General features: G+C 37.7%; 1 protein-coding gene across 4 annotated transcripts in view; it reads left to right on the forward strand.

Moving 5' to 3' along the window:
- Positions 1-27,152, forward strand: part of MLLT3 (MLLT3 super elongation complex subunit) — a 286,189-nt gene that overhangs the window by 134,757 nt on the left and 124,280 nt on the right. For all 4 annotated transcript variants that reach the window (XM_027616701.2, XM_027616703.1, XM_027616704.1 and 1 more), the window contains exon 3: positions 21,274-21,356. In XM_027616701.2, the coding sequence (XP_027472502.1) occupies positions 21,274-21,356 (83 nt within the window). The remainder of the gene's footprint in view (positions 1-21,273; positions 21,357-27,152) is intronic.

Below are 27,152 nucleotides of genomic sequence, written 5' to 3' on the forward strand. Positions count from 1 at the left end.
TGGAGCTGTGTCTTAACTGCCGTGGAGGTTTGCAGCAGAAGGGAAGATGTTTGCGGTCTCTCTGAGCCTAGACCGGGACGGCTTCATGAGACCCTTGATGGGTAGTTTGTGTTGTCCCTTGACAGGGTGTGGTGTCACAGCGTGTAGTTCACCAGCCATAATTCTGGGTCCCATTTCTGGCTTACCTTCAAGAGGCGCGTGTCTGTCAATTGGTAGATGGTTATTGAGCACCTGTTCTGTGCTGGGGATGGTGCTAGTTGCTGAGTCCCGTGCTGCACAAGACACAACTCCGTTTTCACAGAGCTTACCTCCCCTCTCCTCTGTGCACCTCTTCAGTGAGAGCCAGCAGTGTTTATAGAGCCCTGTAAACATGGAAAGCACGTCATGTTAACTTCAGTTCACATATCAGGGGGCAGACTGCAGACGTAGAGGAGCAAGGGGCTGCTCCCTGGTGCATTGCCACCAGCACAGGAAGAATGCCAGATCACCGACGGGCTGCAAGGTGCCTTCTCGTGCCTTATAGCTGGAACCGTAGCCATAGTCACTCAGCCCTACGGCAGGGCTGAGGGTATCCTTGTCTTTGAACAAGGCTGTGTTTTGCTGGATCCAGCCCGCATGATGATTGGACCTCCTCCTTGGGCAGTCGTGAATAGGGAATGAAGTTGGCAAAGGCTGGAACAGCATTTCCTCTGCTACCCACTTAAACAAAACAACCCTAAATGTTTTATGGGTTAGTAATCTATGAAACATAGAGTCAGAGAAAATATTTCTTTTTCTTTGGGATTTTCTTTGTAGCTTTTATATCCCCATGATTGCTCATCTCATTTTAGGGTAAAAGTGAGCTTACAGATAAAACGCACAGCATTCGGATTAGTTCCTCTCAGCATGTCCTTGGAATAGGACGGTGGAGGCAGAAAGACACCAGCTCCACCCTTCCCTCATTTTATAGAAGGAACTGAGTCCTGGGGAGAAATGATGTTGCTCTGCTTGGACCTTGGGTCCCAGAGGAGGTAGGAGAGGAGGGGTTTCTGAGGGTTTTTTTTCTGTCCCCTTTTGCCATCCTTTATGCTCAGATAGGTTGGTAGTCAGCTTCAGCTTTGGGTGGCAGAGTTTGTTTCCATGTTGGGGAGGTCTGCTTTCAAAGACTTTTTAACTGGGAATGTGAGACTACATCAGGGTCTGTAGCCCAGTGCCTTTGTAAACCAGAACCTCTCTTTCACATTCTCTCTCAAATACTACTTATAACAAACGAAACAAAACAAAAAACAAAGTGTAAGCACCTTGTCGAATTTATTGCCTTAAAAAGAAAAAAAAAAAAGGCCTTGAAATTTCCTATCATGACTGATGGAACAAACCTTGAAGTCAACACATTAGACTTTTTCATTTTTGTTCCAGTTTTCTCCTGGCAAATAGAAGAATTTAATAAGAAAGGAACCCATGGTTCCAAAACAAATAGGGTCTAAGTCCAAGACATCTAAAGCCTGTGTGGAATCCCTCCGGCATTTATCCCACTAGGCCCCAGGGAAGGGAGGAGACAAAAGTCCATATCCCTGTTGTAGTCAGAGTTGGTTCAATTAAAGGTGAAACTGTCTGTCAAACTATTTATAGCATGTTTATAACATGATGGAAAGAAACAAAAGACCATAGGTTTTGAAGCCTGGCCTTTATTCACAGATAGTAAAGACTTTGTTTTAAAGGGTAGATTCCTTAACATACTCTGTAGTAATTGGTATGAGTTTAAACCATGATATTTTAGCTAATTGATAATTTTTATCTCTTCATTATTAACAGTTTGTGCTTAATGTTGAGAAATTAAGGAAATGTCTTTAGGATGAAGACATCACTTATTATTAGAAATAGAGGTGCTTCAGGATAAGATACTGTCTTAGAATGTAAAATGTTTTTCATTTAAATACTTAGAAGATTAGGTTTCATTGCCATTTCCAAGGAATTTCAACCAGGTATGATATGATTAATAGAACTTCCAATATAATTCTGTGAACTTTTTGTTAAATTTTTGGTTCATAGCTATATATTATCATTTATTATAGCATCTCCGTGCTTTTGAATTAAGGTACCATTACTTTTGTATTTTAAAGATGTAAAGTCGATGGGGTTTTTTGGTACAATTTTACAACTGACTGCTGCTATAACTTATGTTTGCATAATATAATGACGAAGGAACATGTGGATGAAGTATGCTGAAGTCTACGAAGAACCTTTGCTACATGACATATTTGACTCTGAGATACATTCATCAAAGTAAAGTTGCTGTCTTGGGGACTCTGCTTAAAAGTATTTCTCTAATTTGGGTCTCTCTAGCTTGTTTAGAAAACAAACCCACTGACTTGCCTTTTTAGTACTCGTAGAGAAGATGGCACAAAACCAAGAGTGTATAGTAGTTTTCCCTTCTGTTTTGTTAGCCTTATTTATCATAAGGCATTTTATCCAGAAATGTCTTCCCCAAATAGAAGCATTAATGTTGGGATAGTCATTTCCTAACTGTTTTTGGAACATTTGGGAACATTTTTAGGTAGCATTCTCTTACTTGCTATTTCGGAAAATATGCATTACTAAAATGTGTAGTTTTCTCCCATAGGACAGTTTTGTTGCTAACTGAAATAACACCCTGACTGATCGCTTTACTGGTATGGCTACCTTCAACCCATCAAAATCAAATATCTCTATTTTGGAGGAGGACTCAACTTTGGTGGATCAGTAGCCCTCATATTTAGGGTATACCAAATTCCTGGAAAAGGTAGATAATGTAAATCAAAGTAATGAAAGTCAAATGTGATTTTTCCATAAAACTAATGTGAAAATGGGGGCTTCCATTCCTGATCCAAGGACTTTGGGCCAGTTTTTTTTTTGTTTGCTTGTTTGTTTGGTTTTAAATTAATGAGCCAAGCACCATATTTAATCAACTGTAAATGATGTATTTCTGATCCTGTTGGATTGTCTTTAATATGCATGACTCATTTTAATACAGCAGTCTAATAGTAGCAGATTGTATGAAATTGTTTAAGATACATTGACACATTCTTGCATATTTCTCAACCAGAGGTGATTTGTGCTTTTTTAATGCAACAATTCAGAATTTGAAATCATACCATCAAGTTAATAAAATGCAGGATGGCTTCTATGGGGAGATTTGATGTGAATCTTTGTAAAAATCTGTAAAGACTTAGTGGTATGTGATGTGGCTTTTTTTAAAGGTAGATTACTGAGGGATATCTGTTTATACATTATAAAAAGTTACTGTAGAAAGCATAGCCATTACCAATCAAATGGTTGGCATTTCTCCTGTGTTTGAATTTTTGCTTTCTAGACTGCCTTCCCATCAGCACAAATAACTTCACCTTGAGCCTTAAGGTTGTATAAATCACACCGACCTTTAAAATGCATGAATCAACTCTTAGGACAATGGATTTTTCATTCTTTCTGTTCTTTTTCTCTTGCCATTGCTTTATAATGTCAAGTAGCCTCAAAGTTTTGGCTTGATAAGTGGCCATTATAATAGGCTCATAGTCCTTTGGTAATTTCATAGAATCAAGTTATTCCAGGTCAGCCACAAGTCTTGGATAATGACTTATGATAATAAAGTCCTCCATTGGCTAGAACACTATTCTCTGCACCTATCAACCGTTTAAAAATATTCAACAAGTCCGGATGGGATTTAGAATAGAAATATTTAGAACATTTTCTTGCAAATGAGTATGTTTATTTAAAGAGCTTTTCATGGTTGTTGCCTTCAGAATCCCTTTACAAGCTGTGGGAGAAAATTAACTCTCAATAAATTAGAGCCCTAGGACACTTATTTGGTCTGTTTTTTTCCCCCCCTTTTTGTAGTGCTTGTAGGGCTCTATCTTCTGAGCTAACAACTAGATCAGAGAGGAGGCTTGTATGTAGGATGAAATCAAACCAGGATGGCATAAAAGCTAAGATGTGGTTCTCAAGGTCTTTGCTGAATGAAGGCAGAAGCTTTTGGGGGTGCACTGAGGTTGCTACAAAGCATATGAGTGAGGACATTCATGTACAGGAACCAGAGTGAAAGATAGGGTAGGTCCATTTATAAGCAAGGACTTGACAAATAATTGGCTTAGTATAATAAATATAACTTGTGGGGCAGCTAGTCATTGAAAATGAAAGTACTCACAGCTGCATTTGGTCATTAATGTCTACCCAAAGCTAATTGTTAAGGTGTTCTAGTCTTCTAAATTTAGCTAGCTTTTACATTATAACAGATACAAGCTCTTTACCACTCCTCCAAACCCCCTCCTCCATTTCACTCAATTCATTTATTTAAGTACATTATTATAAGTTTCTGTGTGGTCTTGTGTTTAAGTTACTGAAGAATCTTTCGTTTCAAATCAGTCCAATAATTAAAGAGTTATAGAAATAATGTCAAGGTCCTCAGAAATGATATATTGCAAGTTTAGGAGCCAAGAGACAGAAAAAGATACTCCCAGCCAACACTTGCAAATCAGAAGCAGCTGCAGCAAGGTCAGAGCCCCCGTGTGTCAAGGGGCTGGTTATTTTATCATCAGTTAAAGGAATCGACTTTATTCCATGTCTCTAGTCATTTGACACTTCTATTGGGCATCATCTCTAGCCTTCTAGGAACAGACGTTAAGAGTGTGGTACAATAAATTCTACTTATGCAATGACTAGAAAGTCCAGTAGTAATTTGCAAGTTGCACAATAATTATTTATGTATTGTGCTTCATTGTTGTACATGGGCCAGGCTTTGAGTCATTACTATTAAACAGCCTGCAGCTATTTTGCTCTTTGAGTTTATTAGCACAGTTGGGTTTTTTGTTGTTTTTTTGCTTTTTTGTTTTTTTTGGGATCATGGTTTTCATAGCAGTGACATTATGAGATTACTCTGTTCTTGACATTTCTTATGGGAAAAGTTTGCATATTATCTGGTCGATTAGGCTTGAATTTTGGATCCAGTCTTACTCCTTGCCAACCAATGAAAAGCAACTGTTGTTTAGCTTTCTGATGTTTAGAACGTTCCTTCTGTGACCATGTCCATGTTTTCCTGGCAGGGTCTGTTTGAGCAGTAAACAGACATACCTTTTGTGCTATTATCACATTAAGAATCATAAACTTACTCTTGAGCATTTTGTTTTGTCGTTCATTCTGGTTTTTTTTTTTTTAATACAGTTGGTGAAACTAAGTGTTATAACAATTTTTATATTAAAATAGTTTTAGAAAAAATTTTTAGGGGATAATTATACACAGTCCTTCAGTCCTTTCAAAAACAGTGATGTTTTAGAAAATGGTGTAATTTATGGGATGAAGGAAGTAACTTCCCCAGTTGGCGGAGGAAGAAACAGCTTGTGTAACTGAAGCAATGAAAAAAACTGAATCACAGAGAGAGCCATTCTGCTTGGACGAGGGTGAGTACGGGAGAGCATCTCTAGGGCAGCAGCTCTCACACTTGAGCAGGCATCAGAATCGCCTGAAAGATCTGGGATAACAGACTGTGGGGGCCTACCTACCCCAGTGTGTCTGATTCAGGAGGTCTGGGGTAGGTACAGAGAATTGGCATTTCTCACATTTCCCAGGTGATGCTCACGTTGCTTATCCAGAGACCACCGCTCTAGTGTAAACTAACAGAGTCTTAGCTAAGATTTTTTTCTTCTTCTTCTTTCTTCTCCCCCCACTCCTCCTCTTCCTCCTTCTTCTTGTGTTAGTAACACCACAGAGAATGGAAAGAATTGAAGTTTGTTAGTGAGAGTGTCTGACTTTTGGTTGACTAGGAGAAGATTGAATTGTCATTAAGTTGCTGAACTAATATTAAGGAAATGCTATGTTTAGAACATAATATATTTCTAAATTTGCTTTACTTAGTACTTGTAGTATAGCTTATGAACAGTTTTTCTTTTAACAAAAAAAGTGCACGTGCTTTCTCTATGGTTAGTTTAAAACCACAGATGTTTGTTCCATCCAGAAAATGAACTATTGCTACTAGATGGGGAACTTTCATTTAATGTTACAACCTGGGAATGGGTGGGGAAGGGGGGCTTAAGTTGAAATTTTTAATTGGGATCTAAAATGTCTGGATCCAAAATACCTAACTACGATTTCTTTGAGGATAAGTCCTTATTTTCTTCATGCTTGCATTTTTAGTCCTGGTGTATAATAAGTGCAATCCTTGTGAAAGGAATCAAGGAATGGCTAGCAACACACTTGCTTTGAAAATAATTAGGTAGTGATGCTGGGAATCACAGAAGATTAACCTCCCCCACAAAAAACCATTAGTGACTTGAAAAATTTGCTTAATAGTTTATTAATATAGTTTTTGTTACCTCAATAAATTTAAGGCAAATGAAAATCCTAATAGAGTTAAATAATATTGGGGTTGTTAATATCAAAATAAATCTGTAGAAACATACACTTTGGTAGCCATAACACATTATCTAAATGAAGCTGGGATTAAAAGCCATGGAGAGAGGACAGAAGAGTTAAACTAAGATGTGAAGTCTTAGTAAATGATATTTGTCAAAGAAACTCACAAATTTAGATCATTAATTTAATCTTAATCGTTTAGCAGAATCGTGGGAATCTTTCTTTTTCAAGGTCTTCATTTTCCTTGCTTTATTGGTGATGGGGCATAATATCCACATCCTGTAAGAGTCCTATCTCCATAAAATGGTGGGAGGTGTTCTTAAGGGCAGGGACTGTCTTTTTAATGTCTAACACCTACCTCTTGGTTAGTCAGAAATTTTGGCTAAATGGCATCTTTGATTCCATTTAGTGGAAGTATGCATAACTGTTGGCAAAATAGTCATGTGTTAAGACTAATGTTTGGTAGGAATTTAGCATTTAGAAAATGATTTTCTCATAACATACCTAAAATACTACATTGGATGTGCACAGTGATGCTTTTTGTTAATTTAGGGATAGAAGAATCTGGGGTAGAAGGAAGTTATGTAACATGCCTAAAGTTAGTTACTCGAGCTAGGAAATGTCAGAGCCAGGCAGAGAACACAGATTTGTTGGCTTTAAATCTGGTTTCTCTACAGAATTCAACTATGAACATACTGGTTTTGGTTTTTTTTCCCCCCATAGGAAAAGGTGTATAGTGGAAGATATACTTAAGTGGAAAACTTGATCTCAGTTCTCCTTGACTTTTAAATATTTCAAATTCTAGAAACCTTGCTCTTCTCTAAGTTTGTCTTAACTTCCTTCAGCATCACATTATTGTTTTAAACATTTTTTATTATAGTAAGAATTTTTGTGTTTTTTGTGGAAAAGTGAGAAGACACAAATAAGCACAAAGAGGAAAGTAACTTTGCATTCAAGCATCCAGCATAGAGGCCATTAATAAATATTTATTGATTGAATGCCAGGAATTAGCTCCCTAACCTCTGGGTAAATTGCTTAAGTTGTCATATTCCATCTGTAAAAAGGGGTGCTGGCAGGGCTCTTGGGCTACTTATTTCCTTACGTTATGGATTTATGTGACATCAGCGGTCTTTCAGGGACTTGGTGAAAGGTGTTAAATAAATCATACCTTTATTATTATCTCTAAGGAAGAAATTATTTGAAATTTGGTGTCTTTAAATATCTTACTGCTCTTTGTCATAAGTAGAAAGAAAATGACTTCTTTGCCGCATATGGTACGTGTTGGTAGGATATGTCTGAGAGCAGTTGTATTTATTTATAAATAAATTGTCATTATGAAACATTAAAAACTTCTTCTTGTGATATTTCAAGTTATATTGTTTAGTTTCCACCCTCCCTGACCCCAGACTGTGGTCAGATGGACTTAGAGTTTCTCTCTCAGCATTTCTTCGTGAAAACAGAATTACAAGGGAAAGGAATTAATAGAGTAGGAAAACCTTGTTTGATTTCTTGGTAGTCTTTTTCTGGTTGATTGCATTTGCTCCATGGGCATGATACAAGCATGTGTGTATTAATTCACATGATTTACTTAGTTCATTTAGGTGCTATCCTAATTAGACGTTATTGTCCAAAAAATTTGACCACTTGGAAGAGAAACTAAATTAGACAGTGGGTTTTCCACAAGGATATGACAGCACACGGGGAGAATGACTTTTATAAAACACAGATGTACCTTTGTCTTATGATAAATTTAAATAAACCAGATTTTTCTCCAGATGGGATTATAATGCTTCCAAAATATTTACAAGCACGATAAGCAACTTATCTTTTTCCTATTGTTTTAGCACTATTTTATGCCTCACTCAAATTTTCTTATAGCTGAGTTAGTATTTCCATTGTGTAGGTAGTACGTTTACATGGAGAGAAATACATTCATCCATTTAATTAGATCCCCTGTTAGAATGGGTTGGGACTGGTGCCTGGACATTCAATAAACAGAAAATGTACTCTGGAAACATAAGTTGCTAGTTTACCCTTTGTAAACTTCATGTTTTTTTATATACATGAATTAGGCTATAATAGAATTCCACAAAAAATGAGCTGAAAGGCTCTTGGCAAAATTTATATTTCTATTAATATTTGATACTTAATAAATCTAGGATTAATTTTAGAAGTGTGGTATTAATGATTTTACTGTGTAATTTTGCATGCAAGCTTCATTGTTTCATAAGAGGAGTGGTTCCCTGTAAAGGTTGTTTTGGGACATAGCTCAGCTTCATTCAGTTTTTATAATTTATCTTTTGGAACTGACTCAGTGAAAGTTATGATCACACTTTAAGAGGAGGAATTTTTCTTCTGATTTACACTGAATGAGTGAACATTAGCTAGCTCTTCAAGTTAGGGTCTTAATTATTCTCTTGTTTGACCTTTGCCTGTAACATTTGGTTTGAGTTGTGTCCTTCTCTTTGACTTTAAGATTTCAACCACTGGCAGGAGCCTTATTTAATCTTTCTATTGAGCTGTTTCATCTCCTTGAATAGGGCATAAACCTATTCATCAACCTATCTTTCATATGGCATGCTGTTCTGGAATACTATTAAGATTGAGTGCATTGTGGCAGGGTGCATTCCATTTAAAAAGCAATGTAATATGTTTCAGTGTGATTAAGAACAAGAGTGTTACAAGTGCAATATATAGTAAAATCATAACACTCAAGGGCTTTTTACATAATGTGCTATTCCTAATGGGCAAACAGTTGATTTAATTTTTTACTTTAGCTTTCTAAGAGCATGATGTTTCTCATAAATGCTGCCAGTATGTTCTGATCTTTCATTCCTTAATACTTGAGTTGATATGCTGCTGTAACTAAATTATATCAAGTTCCTGAGGAATCAAATTTCTAGTTTGATTTATACATGTAAAACAGGGTCTTAGTGGATTTAATTTGACGTCATAATTGAAATGGAAATAAGAAGATGAAAATCTAATTTATAGAAAAAATTTTGGGTTTTTTTGGGGGGTGGGTTATGGGACAGCCTCTGTTAAGGAAAGTAAATATTCACTTATTTATTGGTCTTATCAAAGTAAAATTCTCCTTCAAGTAAAAGGCTTTACCAGGAAACATTTCCTAAAAATTTGTGTGATTCTGATTCTTTGTTTTGGTTTATTGTTCTTTTGTTTGTTTTATTCCAATTTCCTGATTGTGTTATAGCAGATGAGGTGTTTAACCGATAGATGGTTTATGCTTAAGCAACGATACTAAAGAGGACAGTGTAGTTACCTTCAAATTCAGATAGAAGTAGCACATAGGACTTGTCATTGGAATACTAGAATTTTAGATGAGAAGCCACCTCTGAAGTGGAATGGTTCTTTAGATGACCGAGAAGGTCTGGAGTGAGTAGTCAGAGGGACTCTCCCAAGGTCATACATTGAGTCTGGTAGAAATGGTGCCAGAATCATGTCTCTTGATTCCTTGCTAGTTTTTCTTTGGCTACACCACAGGACTCAAATTCAGTTTACATTTGTATTTTCTTTCTTTTCTTCTTTTAAGATTTTATTTATTTATTTGATAGAGAGAGCGCGAGCACAAGCGGGGGAGCGGCAGGCAGAGCAAGAGGGAGAAGCAGACTCCCCGCTAGGCAGGAAGCCCGATGTGGGGCTCGATCCCAGGACCCTGAGATCGTGACCTGAGCTGAAGGCAGACGCTTAACCGACTGAGCCACCCAGGCGCCCCTACATTTGTATTTTCTACTTGTTTGTTTGTTTTTGCAGTATCTTTATGTTGCCATTCTGGAATACACAACCTTGGAAGCTTTGTTTACTGCCTTTTTCGCAGTATGCCCTAACTAGAGCTTTATGAGTTTGAAGTGGGCGGACAGTGTGGACCCACTGCTAGTACTTTTAGTGGTGGATTGAGCTGAAAGAATTCCAAAAAGAAGAATATTTTCTTTCTTTTTTTTTTTTTTCAAATTTCCCTGTCGAGAATCTGTAAGGCCAGCAATAAAACCAGGTCTAAGAATGTTTAGTTAAACTGATTGTAAATATGTATATTTACTTGGAAATAGATATATTTAAATTATATTTGTCTTTTTCGGGGGAGCATATTTTTGCAAGTTCTCTAATGCTTACAGTTTGAATTTGATTGCTGTTCGATAACTGGATGGTTTCTAGTTTCCATGAAGTGTCTGAAGCTCTATAGGGATTATCTCACTTATGTCTTTAGCATGGACGCTCTCTTAAAGCTTAAGGAACTGTCTGATGGAGGTAATCGCATTAGCTCCATTTTTATAACTGAGAGGACAGAATGTGTTATGTGAGGATCCAAGGTGGGACCTTGGACTGAATGAGGGTGTCTCATGCACTCCAGCTTGTACTTTAATCTTTTCCTCATAAGCTTTTTCTAGAATCACTCCTTCTCATTACAGTGTTCTTTTCTTCCTGTTTTTGGGGGGCAGTGTCAGACCTGCTTTCTTTAAACAAACGAAAATTAAACCAATGACTGACTTTCTCTGCTGCTCCCTGGTTTGTCCCCTAAGCTTTTCAGTTTGTGAGTTCTTATCTAGAATACTGGCTATTAATAGTTTTTGTGTCAATTCTGATGTCTCTTTCATTTATATTTTTACTGTTTCCTCCTCTAAGTAATTCCTCGATTTCAGAGACCATGAGAGGTACCATGCAATTAGCACTGGATTTGTTAATCAGAAGGTATTTTGTAAAATTTGACCTACAAAGAAGAGTAGGAGCTCTTTTTCTCCTGTTCTTGTCTCTTTCTGTTTAGCCCAAAGACACGTTAGAGCTACAAATCAAACTGAGAAATCGATGTAGCCCACTTTTATAGTCAGCATAGGCAGAAAATAGTAGATCACTACCATGTATTGTAGGAGCAAGCAAAAAATCATACTCTGTAAAAGAAGATTTACTTTAATGATATAGGTTAATTTTTATAATGTACTTTTGAACAGTAGTGTCAGATTTTATGTTTGCAGTGAGTTACTTTTTTTTTTCCTCTCACATAATCCAAAGGGACCCTAATACTGTATCTAAAACTCAGGATTGGTCCTTAGGCTGTTTAAATTTTCATTGTTTGGGGCAAACACCTTATTGCTTTTGTGAAAGCAATATACACTACAGGGCTGTAGGGTTTCCTGGAACATAGTTCACAAATCCTCGTCTTAGAAGGGTGGTGATAGAAGATTTCCCTGGTTTATTTGAGGAGATTGAAAGATTGTCAGGCTAGACAGGAACCGCATTCCCGTATGCACAAGGTTTAAACCATTGCCGTCATATGAGCTTCACCCTCATTCTGTCTTCATTTGTAATATCTAATGGAGCTTAAATCATTTAAGATACTTAGGATAGGCTCTCTCTGTGCCAAATGCTAAATCGAAAAACAAAGTAGAGTCCACAAGATGTTGAAAAGAAATCTTGTCCCTAACCCTTCCTCTGAAGTTAGAACAGTTTTCATTCCTTCCCTGGCCGCATTTGTTTTTCCTACTGAAAAGGATAAAGTAAAAATTAATTAGCAAGTATGAATTTACCAAGTATTGAAAATGGAATTGTATGCTGTACAAGAAAACGGGGCAACACATTTCCAAGTGGCTCTTATACACTGTGCACTTATTAAAACATTTTTATTTCAGTTCATGTATTCCTTTCAAATGAGTGTCTATGTGTTTGAGAAAATTGTAACTTATTTCAAATGGCATCACTCTTGTAATCTTCCTTTCTCTCCTGACTCATGTGATTGTTTTACTCGTAGCATGGGTTTCCCTCCCCTTGAGTAGATAGCTTTTCATTTGTGATCTTTCTTTTTCTCAAATTGCATTTAAAATCCACTACTTTTTAAGGCTGGTGTTCCTTAGTCTAGACACTTTCTTCTGTACTGTGTTTAAGAACTCTTGAGATTTCAAGAATAGATTTAAAAATATATATAAATATTATATAAATAATATATAAAATTATATTATAACAAATACATTATACTTATATAAATGAATGTAATATATATAATAAATGTAATATATATTAATATATAATAATGAATATATATATAAAATATATATATATATATAAAACTTAAGATTAGGTTATACAATTCCCAAGAATGGTACTTACCTTAAAACCTTCACAGTGGAGAAAGAATCATAATGAAGATTTTATAAGTAGGTATGTTGTTTTCTTGGGAGTTTGTAGCATTGGGAGAATGTTAAGATTGGATCAATGAGGTTGTGAAATCAGAATAGCCAAGCCTATGTGAGTGTTAAATGGTGAATTCAGGATGGAAGAGAAGTCCCAAGTAGGCGATGTTCAGGGAGGAAGTGCCTTCACCTCAGTTAAAAAATCCAGGTGAGGGGCTAAGCAGCCCTGGAAGCTAACCTAAGGACAAACTTTCCTTAGGTGGTTTTCATATCTTCCTCTTGTAGGCAACTTAAAAAGCGCTTGTTTCCTGCCTATCGAACACAGGTCTCAGCTTAAATGTCACTTCCTCAGAGAAGAGAATACTAATGTAAAATAAAAAGGAGCCCTCCATTCTCCTCACATCAGCCTGCTTCATTTCCACCATAGCTCTTGTTACTCAATACTTTCTCATATTTTCTTGCTTCGTGTTCTGTCTTTCCTCCTTGCCCAACCTGCCTCTCATCAGTGTATATAAGTTTAATATGTGCAGAGGTCATGTCAGTTGTGTTCATTACTCTGTCTTGTCTCTAGCATAGATTCTGTACTCAGACAACAGTGTCTCTGGCTAGATTGTCATCTGCTCGAGAGCAAGAATTCCACCTTATCTTTGTAGCCCTATGATTATATGGTTCCTGTTAGCTTGAATTAATTAGGCTAATATTCTTGAGAAAAAAATGAATTACTATGAATGAGAAAATAGGATAATTTTATAAGCAAAGACATTACATTTCTTTCTCCCCCGTCTTTATTTTTTTTAAAAGATTTGTTTATTTGAGAGAGAGAGCAAGCAAGTGAGTGCGGGGGTTGCGGGGAGGGCAGAGGGAGAAGGAGAGGGAGAATCTCAAGCTGACTCCCCGCTGAGTGCAGAGCCAGCCCCATATGGGGCTTGATCTCAAGACCCTAAGATCACGACCTGAGCTGAAACCAAGAGTTGGATGTTTAACCAACTGAGCCACCCTTTTTCCCCTTTAAATAAAAAGCAGCACCAGGTTTAGGGACAGCTGGGCCAAGTACAAAACATGGGGTAAAACTTTGATGCCAGAGGCTGTCCCAAGGGTTGTTTACTTCTGCTACATCCAGAAGTCATGAGGTGATTATTTTAGGAAATGTGATTCTTCAATAGCTCCTTAGGTATTTGGTTAAATAATAAAAAGCCATAAAGGGGAAACTCTGTTTCTGATGGCCAGCTTTTTTGATGTGGTAATACACACTGAAATGAAGATGCTTCTGTTAGATACTGAGAGGTTCTCAGTTACTTTTCAAGAAGACCATTTTCCATGTACTAATGTTGCTTTTCTAGGGGACCTTCTGAAATATGGTATTCTGAAAAGTATTTTGTCCAAGGTTTAATTTTAAACTTTTTTTTAAAGATTTATTTGAGAGAGAGCACACACGATGTGCGCACGCATGTGGTGGGGGAGGGGAGAGTCTCAGGCGGATTTCACTGTGCGGTGAGCACAGACCCCGATGTGGGGCTTGATCTCATGGCTGAGATCATGACCTGAGCTGAAACCAAGAGTTGGATGCTTAAGCTACTGCACCACCCAGGTGTCCCCAAGGTTTAACTTTAAAAATGATGGTCATCTTTGAGAAAGAAATCTTAAGATTTTTCTCTTTGAATAATTCTCAATGAAGGAATTGGGTTTGTCCTAAGTTGCAGTTTCTCTGAAGATATACTCTTGCTATTTCCTGTCAAATTAGCCTGGAAATACATTTCCACTAGGCCAGTTTTTGAAGCAGCACCATATACTGAGTTATCGTGAGGCAGGTTGGCAGAAGTACTGTCAATTTTAGTGAAAGATGTAAGATTGAGTATTTAGTTATTTCCTAACAATTCATAATGTTATCTAGTTCGGGGCAACTTTTGTATTTTGTTGGCTCATTTGTTATACATTCCTTGAAGAAATGATCATGAAGGCAGGCTTGTTTTAACATCGCAGTTATATTCTCTGAAGGTGAAATATATTGACTTAACCTGCGTTAGATAGGCTTTGCTAACTCTAATGACGTAAGTGCTCTGAAAGCTAAAAATGTGCATATATTTAAAAAAAAATCCTCCCTTTTTTTCCCCTCTGGAGAGAGAGACTAGGAATATTCTAAGTCTTTATATAAGTAAAGATTCCAAGTTACTAGCAAATGAAGTCATTTTTATGTTCACCATTAAGATTTTTTCAACATGGCCAATTTGGAATCTTGACTTCTTTTTCCAAATCTAGGAGTTTTCTGTAACATTTCAAAATTAATGATCCCTCTTTTATATATGTAATCCGTTTTTTGCCCACCTGGGCTTTCTGAGTATGTATGCGATGAGGTTCTCCATACAAGTATAAACTTTATCCATATTATCTGTTTTTTTCTTCATCATTTTCTGTGTTTCCGCTTACAGTGACTGCCCCATTATACTGTTGAACTTTCCTAATGACTTTGCTTATGCTGTGCTTGCCATCTAGACCTTTCTTTTCTCTTTTTATTGTTTTTTAATTTTTTAAAATTTTATTATGTTATATTAATCACTATACATTACATCATTAGTTTTTGATGTAGTGTTCCATGATTCATTGTTTGTGTATAACATCCAGTGCTCCATGCAGTATGTGCCCTCTTTAATACCCATCACCAGGCTAACCCATCCCCCCACCCCCTCCCCTCTAGAACCCTCAGTTTGTTTTTCAGAGTCCATAGTCTCTCATGGTTCGTCTCCCCCTCTGATTTCCCCCCTTCATTTTTCCCTTCCAACTATCTTCTTTTTTTTAAACATATAATGTACTATTTGTTTCAGAAGTACAGATCTGTGATTCAACAGTCTTGCACAGTTTCCAGCACTCACCATAGCACATACCCTCCCCAGTGTCTATCACCCAGCCACCCCATCCCTCCCACCCCCCACCACTCCAGCAACCCTCAGTTTGTTTCCTGAGATTAAGAATTCCTCATATCAGTGAGGTCATATGATACATGTCTTTCTCTGATTGACTTATTTCGCTCAGCATAGCACCCTCCAGTTCATCCATGTACGACGGCCAGGCTTGTCCATCTCTTCCTTTGAAGTTCATACTAAAGTTATGTTCCATTGACTCAACTCCATTTCATAAATGATGGGTTGGGTTCAGAGATGAGAAATGGCTGGAGGCACAGCTGTAGCCCTTGGGAAGCATAGATTAAATAGGGGTGGGGATGGAGCTTGATAGTAGCATATATAATAGACTAGCTAATAGGATCAACGAAAAAAGAGGTTAAACTCTGAAGAGGGAAACTCCCATTGTTGTTTTGCAATATTGGCAGAAGGCTCTCCAGAGGAGGTGGTATTTGAGTTGGTCCTTGAGTGGTGAATCCTGAAGAGGTGGACATATGTTCCATGTCTGTTCAGTTAGCTAACTGTATCTAGCTTGTTTCTTAAAAGTTTGTGAAAGTTGGGGCACCTGGGTGGCTCAGACGGTTAAGCGTCTGCCTTCGGCTCAGGTCATAATCCTAGGGTCCTGGGATCGAGCCCCGCATCTGGTTCCCTGCTCCGTGGGAGGCCTGCTTCTCCCTCTCCCACTCTCCCTGCTTGTATTCCCTCTCGCTGTCTCTCTCTGTCAAATAAATAAAATCTTAAAAAAAAAAAAAAAAAGTTTGTGAAAGTTAATTGGACATTTATCTTGTGTGGCCACAGTTCTATTTTGCATAGGAAGCAATTTGGTTTTTAGAATTGCTTTTGAATTAAAAACAACCACCAGCACAACAAGGTAAAAACCTCAACAATGGAACTCAAAAGTTGCCTGATGTTACTTTTAGTCGTTTTTCAGGGAGACAGAGGAAATGGCACAAAGGGGGGAAATATTTTTTGCCATTTAGAAATACCTGTTTTGAAATGGGCTGAGTAGAAGCAATGGCAGAATCTTTGTGTGTGTGTTCCCATGTGTGTATGCTTATAAAAACAAAAGCAAAACCCAACTGTTGGTTTTTGCTCTTTTCAAAATGTCACAAGTGTAAAGGCTACCATGTTCAATGGCAGTGAGGTGCTCAGACTGCTAGATGCTAGCCCTAGACTTCTAAATGCTCCCACAGGACAGTTGAGGGCAGAGACATGGGCCAGGCAGCCCCTTGTTTCACTGTTCTTGGGGGCTCTGAACTCAAGCAGGAAGGGAAGGAGTCCAAAATGCTCAAACTGGAAGGGACATTTAGCACAAAGCATTGGTAATAACCAGTCTATATTATATAGAGTTCAGTGTGTTTCCTTCCTGAAGGGTTCTGCACTGTAAATAAAGTAAAACCAATAATTATCAATGGTCAACTGGGCCGTGTCCTGAACAAAAGTATTCAGATGGGCATAAATCATAGTGTCTAAGCAAACAGACTGGAGAGGAATCTACCAGCTGTTTTCCTGAGGATTAGAGAAAAAACTATTGCCCAATGATATTTTTTTTAAAGCTTTAAATGAGGGTCTTATGAATCTGTAAGAGCTTCTTCTTTTCTTTTTCTTTCATTTTAGGGCTAAACAATGGGATCTTTTAATTAAGTTTATTTATTGTGTCTGTATGTGAACTTTATGATAATAGCACAAATTTATTTATTCATCTAAGGAGCATTTATTTCCCTGTACCAAGCACAGGGTTTTGTTTTGTTTTGTTTTGTTGAAGCCTTTTTCTCCTAAATGAAGAATATTAAAAATCTCAGGTAAGGGAATAAGATTTTGACTTATTCCACGTTAACCAAAATATGACCTTTTCCCCCCCTTCATTGGTTTTTCTTCCTTGTGTGCATTTTTTGCACAACTTAAATAGGTTAATGGTCAGTGTATATAGCTAGCATTATACTACATATTTATATGGGGAGTGTGCCTAGTTTTGAGAAGCTATTTTAAGGAAAAAAAACTACAATTACTCATTATTTATGCACACTTTGGGCTGTTCACTCTCAGGCATGAGTGTTGTGTGCTGGTAGACCTTCATGCTACATGTGATTACTTGGAAAGAGATGTTTTGAAAATGTCTCCTAGTTAGAGCCTTGGAATACCTGAGCAGCAGCAGTATGTGGAAGGAGAGGAGCAGGAACATGTTATTTATGGCTGTATAATGTTAGTTTCAAAATGACCCTGGGTATCCTCTGGCTCAATTTGTGAACTCAGTTTCTTGAAGCAAACTTCAAGAATTAAAACCAGTTCCATGTGAGTACTGGCTTTCAGGAGAAGGCTCCTCTGTGGCAACACTTCCTATCGCCTCTACCCATTTTAATAAAAGTTCATGTTGATTGTAGGGCGTGGGGGTTTGGAGAAGAATTTGAGTGCTCCCAGAAAGCAACTTCTTTAGTAATGGTAAATCAGTGAAGGATGGCATGCCTCTTTAAAAAATTCAATTCAACAAACATTTGTTGCTTTACTTGGCTCAGTGTTAATGCCCGGAGTTACAGATATGAGTAATAATGGGGTTGCTGACCTCAAGGGGCTCAGTCTAGTGGAGGAGTCTGAGAGGTGAGTGAATGTTATCTTGCCAGTCTGATAAATGCACCGACCTGATAAGTGCAACACAAGAAGCTTGGAAGAGGAACAAGGGAGACATTCTAAAAGAGCTAACGTCTGGGCTGGATTTTGACAGGAGTGAGAGCTTCCAGGGATTTCTGCTGAATATTAATTTGCATAGTTTAAAGAATGGATGTTAGTCCTCCCACTTTACTGTCACCTAAAAAAATTTGATGGCTTTCCAAAGATGAATGTCCCTTTAATAACTTCTGAAACTTTTATTACATAGATTTTAAGATTATCTGATTCTCGAACAATTCAGAGGAGGAATGAGTTGAAGGGTTTAGGATGCTTAGATCGTAGGAAGGTGACACAGTAGCCAGTGATGATAGAACATGGATTCTTAATGAAGAAGCATTTCTGAGTGACACAGGGAAGTCCCAAAGGTGGTCCTTTTAGTTTAACAATAATTGCTTTATGTCTAATGTACTATCCCTGGCTAAAATGTTTCTTGGTTTGAACTCCTGTTTCTTTTTAAGAACTAGGTTAGAAATTCATGTTAATGATTTAGGTTATAAGATACTTGAATAAATAAACTACTTCCCCTAATTTGGCTTTCTTCGGATTGGGACTGTAAGTTTATATTTGTATTGCTACAGATTTTCTGGCATGCTTAGTGTGTATAAAAAGTTTCTATTCTTTGTTTCTAATTAAGAACTCAGGGTGCTCTACAGACATTGTTTATTGTTATTTATGAAAATATTGCATTTAAAAATAATTGAGGTATGCATTGGTAAATAGTTTCTTATAAACCAGACTTTCACGGAATATTAATATATAACACATCATTTCCTTTAGAGGGTGGGAAAAAATCTCAAACTTTCAACTAGAAGATGTGCTCACTAACAGCTGTTTCCTATAATAGAAGCAATTTGCATGCAGAATAGAGAGAATGAATTCAACAAAAGGGGGTATAGAGAAGCCGCCATAACTTCCCTGGCATGTACCGCAGCCCACAGAATAAACTTCCTTCAAGTGACATTGGCATGATTAATCCCCAACGACCTGGACACTGAAACTGCTGTGTGGCAGAGAGGCTTTGCAGTCTGCAAATGTCATGGGTGTGATACGAGCCTTCTGTTTGGGGTGAGGTGGGGAGTGCTCAGTGCTTTTGGTGGCATATCCTCTCCCAAGGGTCCAGGATATTTGAATATTCATGACAGGTCGGCAGGTGGTTAGTGGATGCTGGACTGAAGCTACTCTGAGTTGTTTTGCTTTTTCGTTTTTTTTTTGTTTTTTTTTGTTTTTTTTTAAGAGACACTTGTAAAGTCAGGTGAGATTCCTCATTCCTGATTGACTTCTGATGTCCTGATTGACTTCTGATGTCCTTTTGGGGAAGGGTCCCTGAGGTGGGTTAAAGGAGACGTCCAAGTGTTAAAATCCTATCTTCAATATACCTCTTTATAACCGTGGTTGTACTTGTGGAATGTCTAACCAATCTTCATGTATATCATGACCGTCGTCTAGAAGAAAAATAACTTACACTTGAATTTCTACACATATATAGTCTTCTTGCATCTTGATGGCCATGCTTACAGTTGGGTATATGGTTCTCTCTCTCTCTCTCAAGAGTGAGAGAGAGAATCTTAAGCAGCCTCCACGCCCAGCGCGGAGTCAGACATGGGGCTCTATCTTACAACCCTGAGATCATGACCTGAGCTGAAACCAAGAGGCAGACGCTTAACCGACTGAGCCACCCAGGCACCCCCGATGGTGTTCTCTTTTTTAAAGCTAAAGAAAATGGAAGCTGTCTGGAGAATTCTTAGCCCAGGGGCCATGGACCTGAGTCTTATAATCAAAATCCAGGGCTCTACTTGCTGTCTTCTTTCTATTTTCATCTGAAAAGTTTATATGACATTTGGATATTTCATGGATTAGATTTCCTGCCGCACTTCAGTCACTTTTTAAGAACTTATGTGTGCCAGGATCTGTGCTGTGTCTTACATATACATCATCCTGTTTAATCCTTACAATGGAAGAAAACCCAATGTTCAGAGAATTAGAGTAACTTTCAGTAACCAGATGTAGCCTGGTTAGGCTGAGGTGGAACCTGGATTGGCACCCACGTGTGCCTAAGCCCTTGACACTTGACACTCATTATCTTCCTGAGGCAGAACATTTCTGTCCTTGAAGACTGGAAGGAAATTACAGATGAGATTCCTGAATATATGGTAATGGGGAACTCTGTTGAGTGTCAAACCTGTAATTCAGACAGTGAATGCTTTGGGAGGGTAAAAGAGGAAGAGATGATAGTACTTTGTGGTCTGGAAAGGCCACAAAATTTGTGACGAAATTTGAATTTGAACTGGAGAGGATACTAACAGTAGTATCAAAGTGTGATGGAAGGAATGGCAGGAGGACAGGGCACAGTTGGGACATGCTGGGCATATTTGGGGGGAGTTGGTGCACTTGAATGTAGCATAGGAGGATTGATGGGTGACAAAAGAGGAAGGCTGCAAAGGTAGACTGGAGCCCTGCTGCAGAGGATTTGAGCTGCCACATAGAGAGGACTGTGTTGCCTTGATGTTCAGCATCCACATTTTTACTTCTTTGTGATACTATCAAATGCAGTCTTAGCTAGAATAATTTCAGTTGGCTTGTGACTGATTTTGATTTAATTGATATTCTAGTGGTATGAAATCATATTTAGCTTCTTGGGGGTGTCTCTCATTTCCCAAGAACTTGCCTAAATAGTCTCGCCTAAGTTTTTTTGGTGGGGGGGCGGAACTGGGAATAGTGACACTATGGGCACCAGTAACATTGGGAGACTCTGGATTTGGGATTTTCTAAGGAAGGAGGATATCCTGCCACTTTTTGGCATAGAAATCCAAAAAGTGAGGGGTTTAAGGATGGGGGAATTTACATCAAAGACCTGACATAGACAGTACTTTTGTTAGGAAACTTTCAAGCTTTGGATCGTAGGAGCTATCCTCAATTTCCCTAAAGCTTTAGGGCAGGGTGACAACAACTGAAGTCGAGTTATTACTAATCATGGTTGACTGCGATGAGATGTCCCCATCAAGATTTTAACAAATAGCTTACAGATTTGCTTTACCTAGGAAAATTATTGTAGATTCGGGGGAGTAAAGGATAGATCAGAGATGCAGATGGGGATTTAGCAAAGGGCTGTGAAGACTGAGCATGATCTAGATAGTAGAGTGGGTTTTTTTTTTCCCCAAAAGAAAGAATGTCTTTTTGTCTTTTATTCTTCTCTCACGTATTTTCTCTTTTTAATGTTGCAGTGTGCAAAGATCCACCTTACAAAGTAGAAGAATCTGGGTATGCTGGTTTCATTTTGCCAATTGAGGTTTATTTTAAAAACAAGGTATGTAATCTTTACCCATTAATCTTTCAGTGGAAGATCCTCCATTAAACAAATGATGTTCAAAATAATTTTGATTCATAAACACTTCTGTCACTAGATGATTTGAAAATAACAGTTAAATTTGTCTTCTAGGAATTTTGGCTATTGTTACCCTTAATTCTAGAGGAAGTGGCTAAAGATAATTTCAATTATGTGAAGCCAGATTATATGAAATTCATTAAACTTTCCTTTTTAAGAGAAGAATGATTACCATTTGAAAAAGAAGATTAATATATGTTTGTAAAATAGAAAAGAGAAATTAGGCTTTTTCGGTGAAATGTTCCTTTTCTCATTTTCATATTTTTAGGATTTTAGACACTTGCAAAGAATAATCTCTCATTTATCTATAGCTGCCACACACACATGGCATACATATACAATTATATCAGCTTGACATATAGATTTTACTGGATTTAAAAGTATATATGTAGCAAAACACACAGACTATATAATATTACAAATTGCTCAACCTCTGTGGGGTTCACTTTTCTTATTTATAGAATGGGGATAGGGTAAGAGTATCTACCTCATAAGGGGGCTAGGGGAAGTTTAGATGCAGTATGTTTGTGTAGAATATTTAGAATAATGCTTCATGTATAAGTAAGCACTTGGTAAATGCTAATGATTACCTTTCTCAGTAATACTACCGAAATGTTCACATTTTTTATCAAATCAGAATTTGTTGAGATGCGTTATGTCTGCTCATGTGATATGACTTCACACTGATGTATTGATTTGTTTTTTCTCATTTCAATTTGGATTTCCCTAAAACCAGCTTTTAGCTTTTTTTATGTGAAAAATTGAGATATAATTTGCATATCATAAAATTCATTTTTTTAAAAGTGTGCAACTCTTCAGGTTTTAGTATATTGTGCAGACATCACCACTATCTAATTCTATGACTTTCTTAGGATTTTCACCACCCCATAGTGAAACCCTGTACCTAGGGCAGTCACTCATTCTTCCCTCCTCCAGCCCCTGGCAATGATTAATCTACTTCCTTTCTCAATGTACTATCCTATTCTGGTGATTTCATATAAATGTGTGACCATTTGTGCCTGGCTTCTTTCACTTAGTATGTCTTTAAGGTTTACCCACATTATAGGATGCATTGATATCCTTAGTATTTTTTTTAATAACTGAATAAAACCCTGTTGTATAAATATACCACATTCTGTTTATTAATTCATATTTGCTGGAAATTTGACTTTTTTCCACCTTTGCCTACTGTAAATCATGCTGTTGTGAATATTCATATACAAGTTTTTGTGTGGACATGTTTTCAAATCTCCTGGGTATATACCTAAGTGGAGTGGTTGGATCATAAGGTAACTCTATGTTTAACTTTTTGAAGAACTGTCAACTGTTTTCCAAAATGACTATACTATTACACATTCCCATCAGCAGTGGTGGGAAGGATCCAGTTTCTCCACATCCTGGAAAACACTTGTCATTTTCCTTTTTTAAAATTGTAGTTATCATGGTGCATGTGAAATGGCTTTGATACGTATTTGCCTGATGACATGATTTTGAACATCTTTTCATATGCTTATTGTCCATTTGTTTTCTTTGGAGAAATGACCCTTTAAATTTTTTTTTTTTTAAGATTTTATTTATTTATTTGACAGAGAGAGACACAGTGAGAGAGGGAACACAAGCAGGGGGAGTGGGAGAGGGAGAAGCAGGTTTCCTGCGGAGCAGGGAGCCCGATGTGGGCTCGATCCCAGGACCTTGGGATCACGACCTGAGCTGAAGGCAGACGCTTAATGACTGAGCCACCCAGGCACCCGACCCTTTAAATCTTTTGCCCATTTTTAAAAAATACTGATTTTCAATTAAAGTGGTTGTGTTTATGGGAAGGAGCGAGAGCCTATATCTCTACCCATCCCTGTTTTCAATATTCTAGAAATTTTATTTTTTTTTTAAAGATTTTATTTATTTGACAGAGAGGGGGGGAAAGAGCACAAGCACGGGCAGCTGCAGGCAGAGGGAGAGAGAGGGAGAAGTAGGCTCCCTGCTGAACAGGGAGCCTGACGCAGAGCTCGATCCCAGGGTCCTGGTGTCATGACTTGAGCCGAAGGCAGACACTTAACTTACTGAGCCACCCAGGTGCCCCTCAATAATTCTAGAAGTTTAATTAATAAAGATCATGTGGTGCTTTTCTTCCCTCTTGTCACTCATCCAGTGTTTTATTTCATCTAGGCATTGGGCTGCCCGTAGGAAGAGTCTAGGCTTTCAAGCCAGAAAAGGTGTTGTTCCAAAGAAATGAGGGGCTAGACAGTTATGATCTCTTGTGGGAGGATCATAATGGCTGTACCATTCTGTTCCTATCTCCTTAAGTCAATTTAACATTGTACTGGCTTCAGTTTGGAAAAAATGCTGTAGTGAAGTATCTTCTCTCCTTTGTTTTTACCTTTTCTGGTCATTTTTACAGGCTGTCTGTTCAATAGAAAAATTTATTTTCTGAATTATTCAATTCCCTTGCTTACAGAAATAACTGGAATCTCTCTGCACACCACACACATGTGCACACACACACACACACACACACACACACAGCTTCAGTCTTCTCGGCACTTTGGGTAGTCATTCTTATGACTCATCTTCTTGACTCATTTTGTGAGGAATTGTAGTTTATTAAAAAAATGAAGGAAGGGGATGCCTGGGTGGCTCAGTCAGTTAAGCCTTCGGCTCAGGTCATGATCCCAGGGTCCTGGGATCCAGCCCCGCATTGGGCTCCCTGCTCAGCGGGGAGCCTGCTTCTCCCTCTGCCTGCCGCTGCCCCTGCTTGTGCTCTCTCTCTCTCTCTGACTATAAATAAATAAAATCTTTAAAAAAAAATGAGGGAAGAAAGAGGCACATGAGATGGAAAGCAGTAATTCCTTTGGGGCCATTATGAAATAGACCCTTGAGTTGAACACCATGAAATAGATTTTCTGTATAGCGTCCATATCAGCTTACTTCAATTTTCTAGTTTTAGATTGTCTTTAAGATTTTATATTTAATAATTGCTATTTTTATAGGTACACAATGAGACATCTATATTTCAGTGTTTGTAATATGAAAAAGTGGGATACACCTGATTGGTCCTATGTAGAGATGTGGATCACTAAATGGTGGGTTAGGAATACACGGAATGCTATACAGCAGTTAATGTAGCAACATGGATAAGTCTCAAAAACAAGACTGACAACTTAAAAGTTACGGAAGTATATGGTTATGATACCATTTATGTATGTTTTTATAAGCCACTGAAGCTGAGAATAAATAATGTTCTAGAAATACACATACGTAGCACAAGAGTGTGAATTGAAATGACAGCATGGGAACTAAGCATTGGTTCCTGGGGAGGAGCCATAGAGCAGCTTATATTTATAAAATTGTATCCTTTGGGGGCGCCTGGGTGGCTCAGTTAGTTAAGTGTCTGCCTTCGGCTCAGGTCATGATCCCAGGGTCCTGGGATGGAGCCCCCCATTGGATCCTCAGCAGGGAGTCTGCTTCTCCCTCTCCCTCTGCCCCTACCTTTGCTTGTGCTTTCTCTCTCAAATAAATAAATAAAATCTTAAAAAAAAAATTGTATCCTTTGAAGCAAAGGTGTGTTAACATCTTTTTAATCTCAGCGGAAGATACATGGGTGTCGTATTTAAAGTTCTTTTCTGTATGTTATTAATTTTTTAGTTAGAAATTATTGCTTTGTCATCTCTTTTCATTTACCTTGGAATTTTTTTTTTTTTTTTTTTAACAAACCAAAGTTTTGCTGTATTCTCTGAGCCGGATATATTTCTCTTTTCTCTTTCTACTGAAATGATTTGTGGGTAAAAATTTAGGAGCCTGGGCTCTTCCCCCAGAATGTACATTTTATTTCTTTTGAGTTTTTATCATTTTATTCATTCCCGGAGTTGATTCAACTCTGTCTTGAAGAACAAACATCCATTACAGTAATGGTTTATGAAAAGTATTGTTCAGAGTTTTTAGAGATGAAAGAAAGCTGCAAAAAGACTTCCATGTGATCTTGGGAGAGTCCTACTGCATATTAAGGATGATATCATCCTGTCCTCGGGCCCATCTCTATCTTTTGCTTTTCCTGCTTCTAATAAGCCTGTCTCAATTTTGCTCATTTATTTGAGAGGTCAGAGTCATTACCCAGAGCGGGAGGTGGAGTGTCTGTCAGTGCTGCTTTTGAGTTTGTGTATGTTCATTCTATCTTATTTTGCATTTGTGTTCAACAAAACAAGCTTGTCTATGAGAATTAGGAGTGTTGCAGAAACTTTAAACCAGTAGGCACACGAAAACATAATTGACTGTAGCATTTTAGGTTTAAAGGATCCCCTGCTTCTCTCTTTCATTCTGTCCTCAGAGAAGGTACCTGAGTAAATGTCAAGGACTGAGGCAGAATGAGAGGGACAATTTGATATTGCCAAAACCAGATTTCCACCTCTACGAGGAAATGTATTAGCTTTATATATAGAATAAATGCATACTTTCTTGTTTGCAATTTGAGAAGAATCTTTCCTGAGGAGCATAGATTGACATAATATTGAAGTCTGCTCTCCAGGAAAGAGATCAGTTGGCTAGAATGCAAGGTTTGTGAGTGGCTTTTTCCTTACTCAAAAAACAAACAAACAAGACACACACACAAAACTTTAAAAGAAAATTGCACTCAGGATTCATAGAAAGATAGTCACTCTCTGTGGTCCTTACCCTTAGTTTCATGGAAAAGTGATATATATATTTTATTTTTGTATTTAAGTGTTGTGAAGTGATATTATTATTCATTCTTTTTCTGCTGGTAATGATTTATATTCATCAGTATATTTTTATCTTTAAAAACGTTTGCAGGAATATATGTATATATCTATTTTAAAGATCTTATTTATTCATCTGGGGGAGAGAGAGAGAGCGCACAAAGGGAGAGTGAGAGGGGAAGCAGACTCCCCGCTGAGCACAGAGCCAGACACAGGGCTCCATCCCAGGACTCCTGAGATCATGACCTGAGCCAAAGGCAGACACTTAACTGACTGAGCCACCCAGGCGCCCCTGCAGGAGTATGTCTTTTGATTCCGTTTAATCATTATTAACTATTTGGTACAGCTTTTCCCGATTACCCCATGCATTTGCCCAGATAAAATCTGTGTTGAGTAGAGATTGGCAGGGGCATAATATATCATACTTTAATATTTTCTGTGAGTTACCTTTAATCCGCTTGGCAGTATTTCCAAATCTATTTTTTAAACATCTGTGTGGTATTCAATGATATACTCACTCGAAGATCATTTCAGTTTTTTTTTTCCATTACAAACAATGCTACCACGAACATTTTATCATCTATATCTTTGCACACATATTTGAATATTTCTGTGGAAGAGATTCTAAGAATTACTGGGTTAGCATGTTGATAGATACTGCCAAATTGTCTTCCCCAAAGGCTTTACAAATTTACAGACCCAATTATAAGGCAGAAAGCAGCCCTTCTTATGTTTTTAATTTAAATTCTAAGGTGTGTGGATTGTTTTACAATTTAGAGGAGAGGCAGGTAAGTAAAAAATGATCATAATTCAGTGTGATAATTACATTAATAAAGGAATGCTATAAGAGGGTTGTCTGATACACATTGGAATCGAAATATTAGGAAGACTTTCCAGTGGATTTCATGCTTTAGCTGTGTTGTGAATAATGAGTGCATTAAGCAAGCAAGGGAGGAGAGGTGTGTTGGGAGGGAAGACAGTGTAGGCGTGAGGAGCAGTACATGTGAAAGGC

Source organism: Zalophus californianus, chromosome 13 (assembly GCF_009762305.2).
Source record: "Zalophus californianus isolate mZalCal1 chromosome 13, mZalCal1.pri.v2, whole genome shotgun sequence".
Lineage (NCBI taxonomy): Eukaryota > Metazoa > Chordata > Mammalia > Carnivora > Otariidae > Zalophus > Zalophus californianus.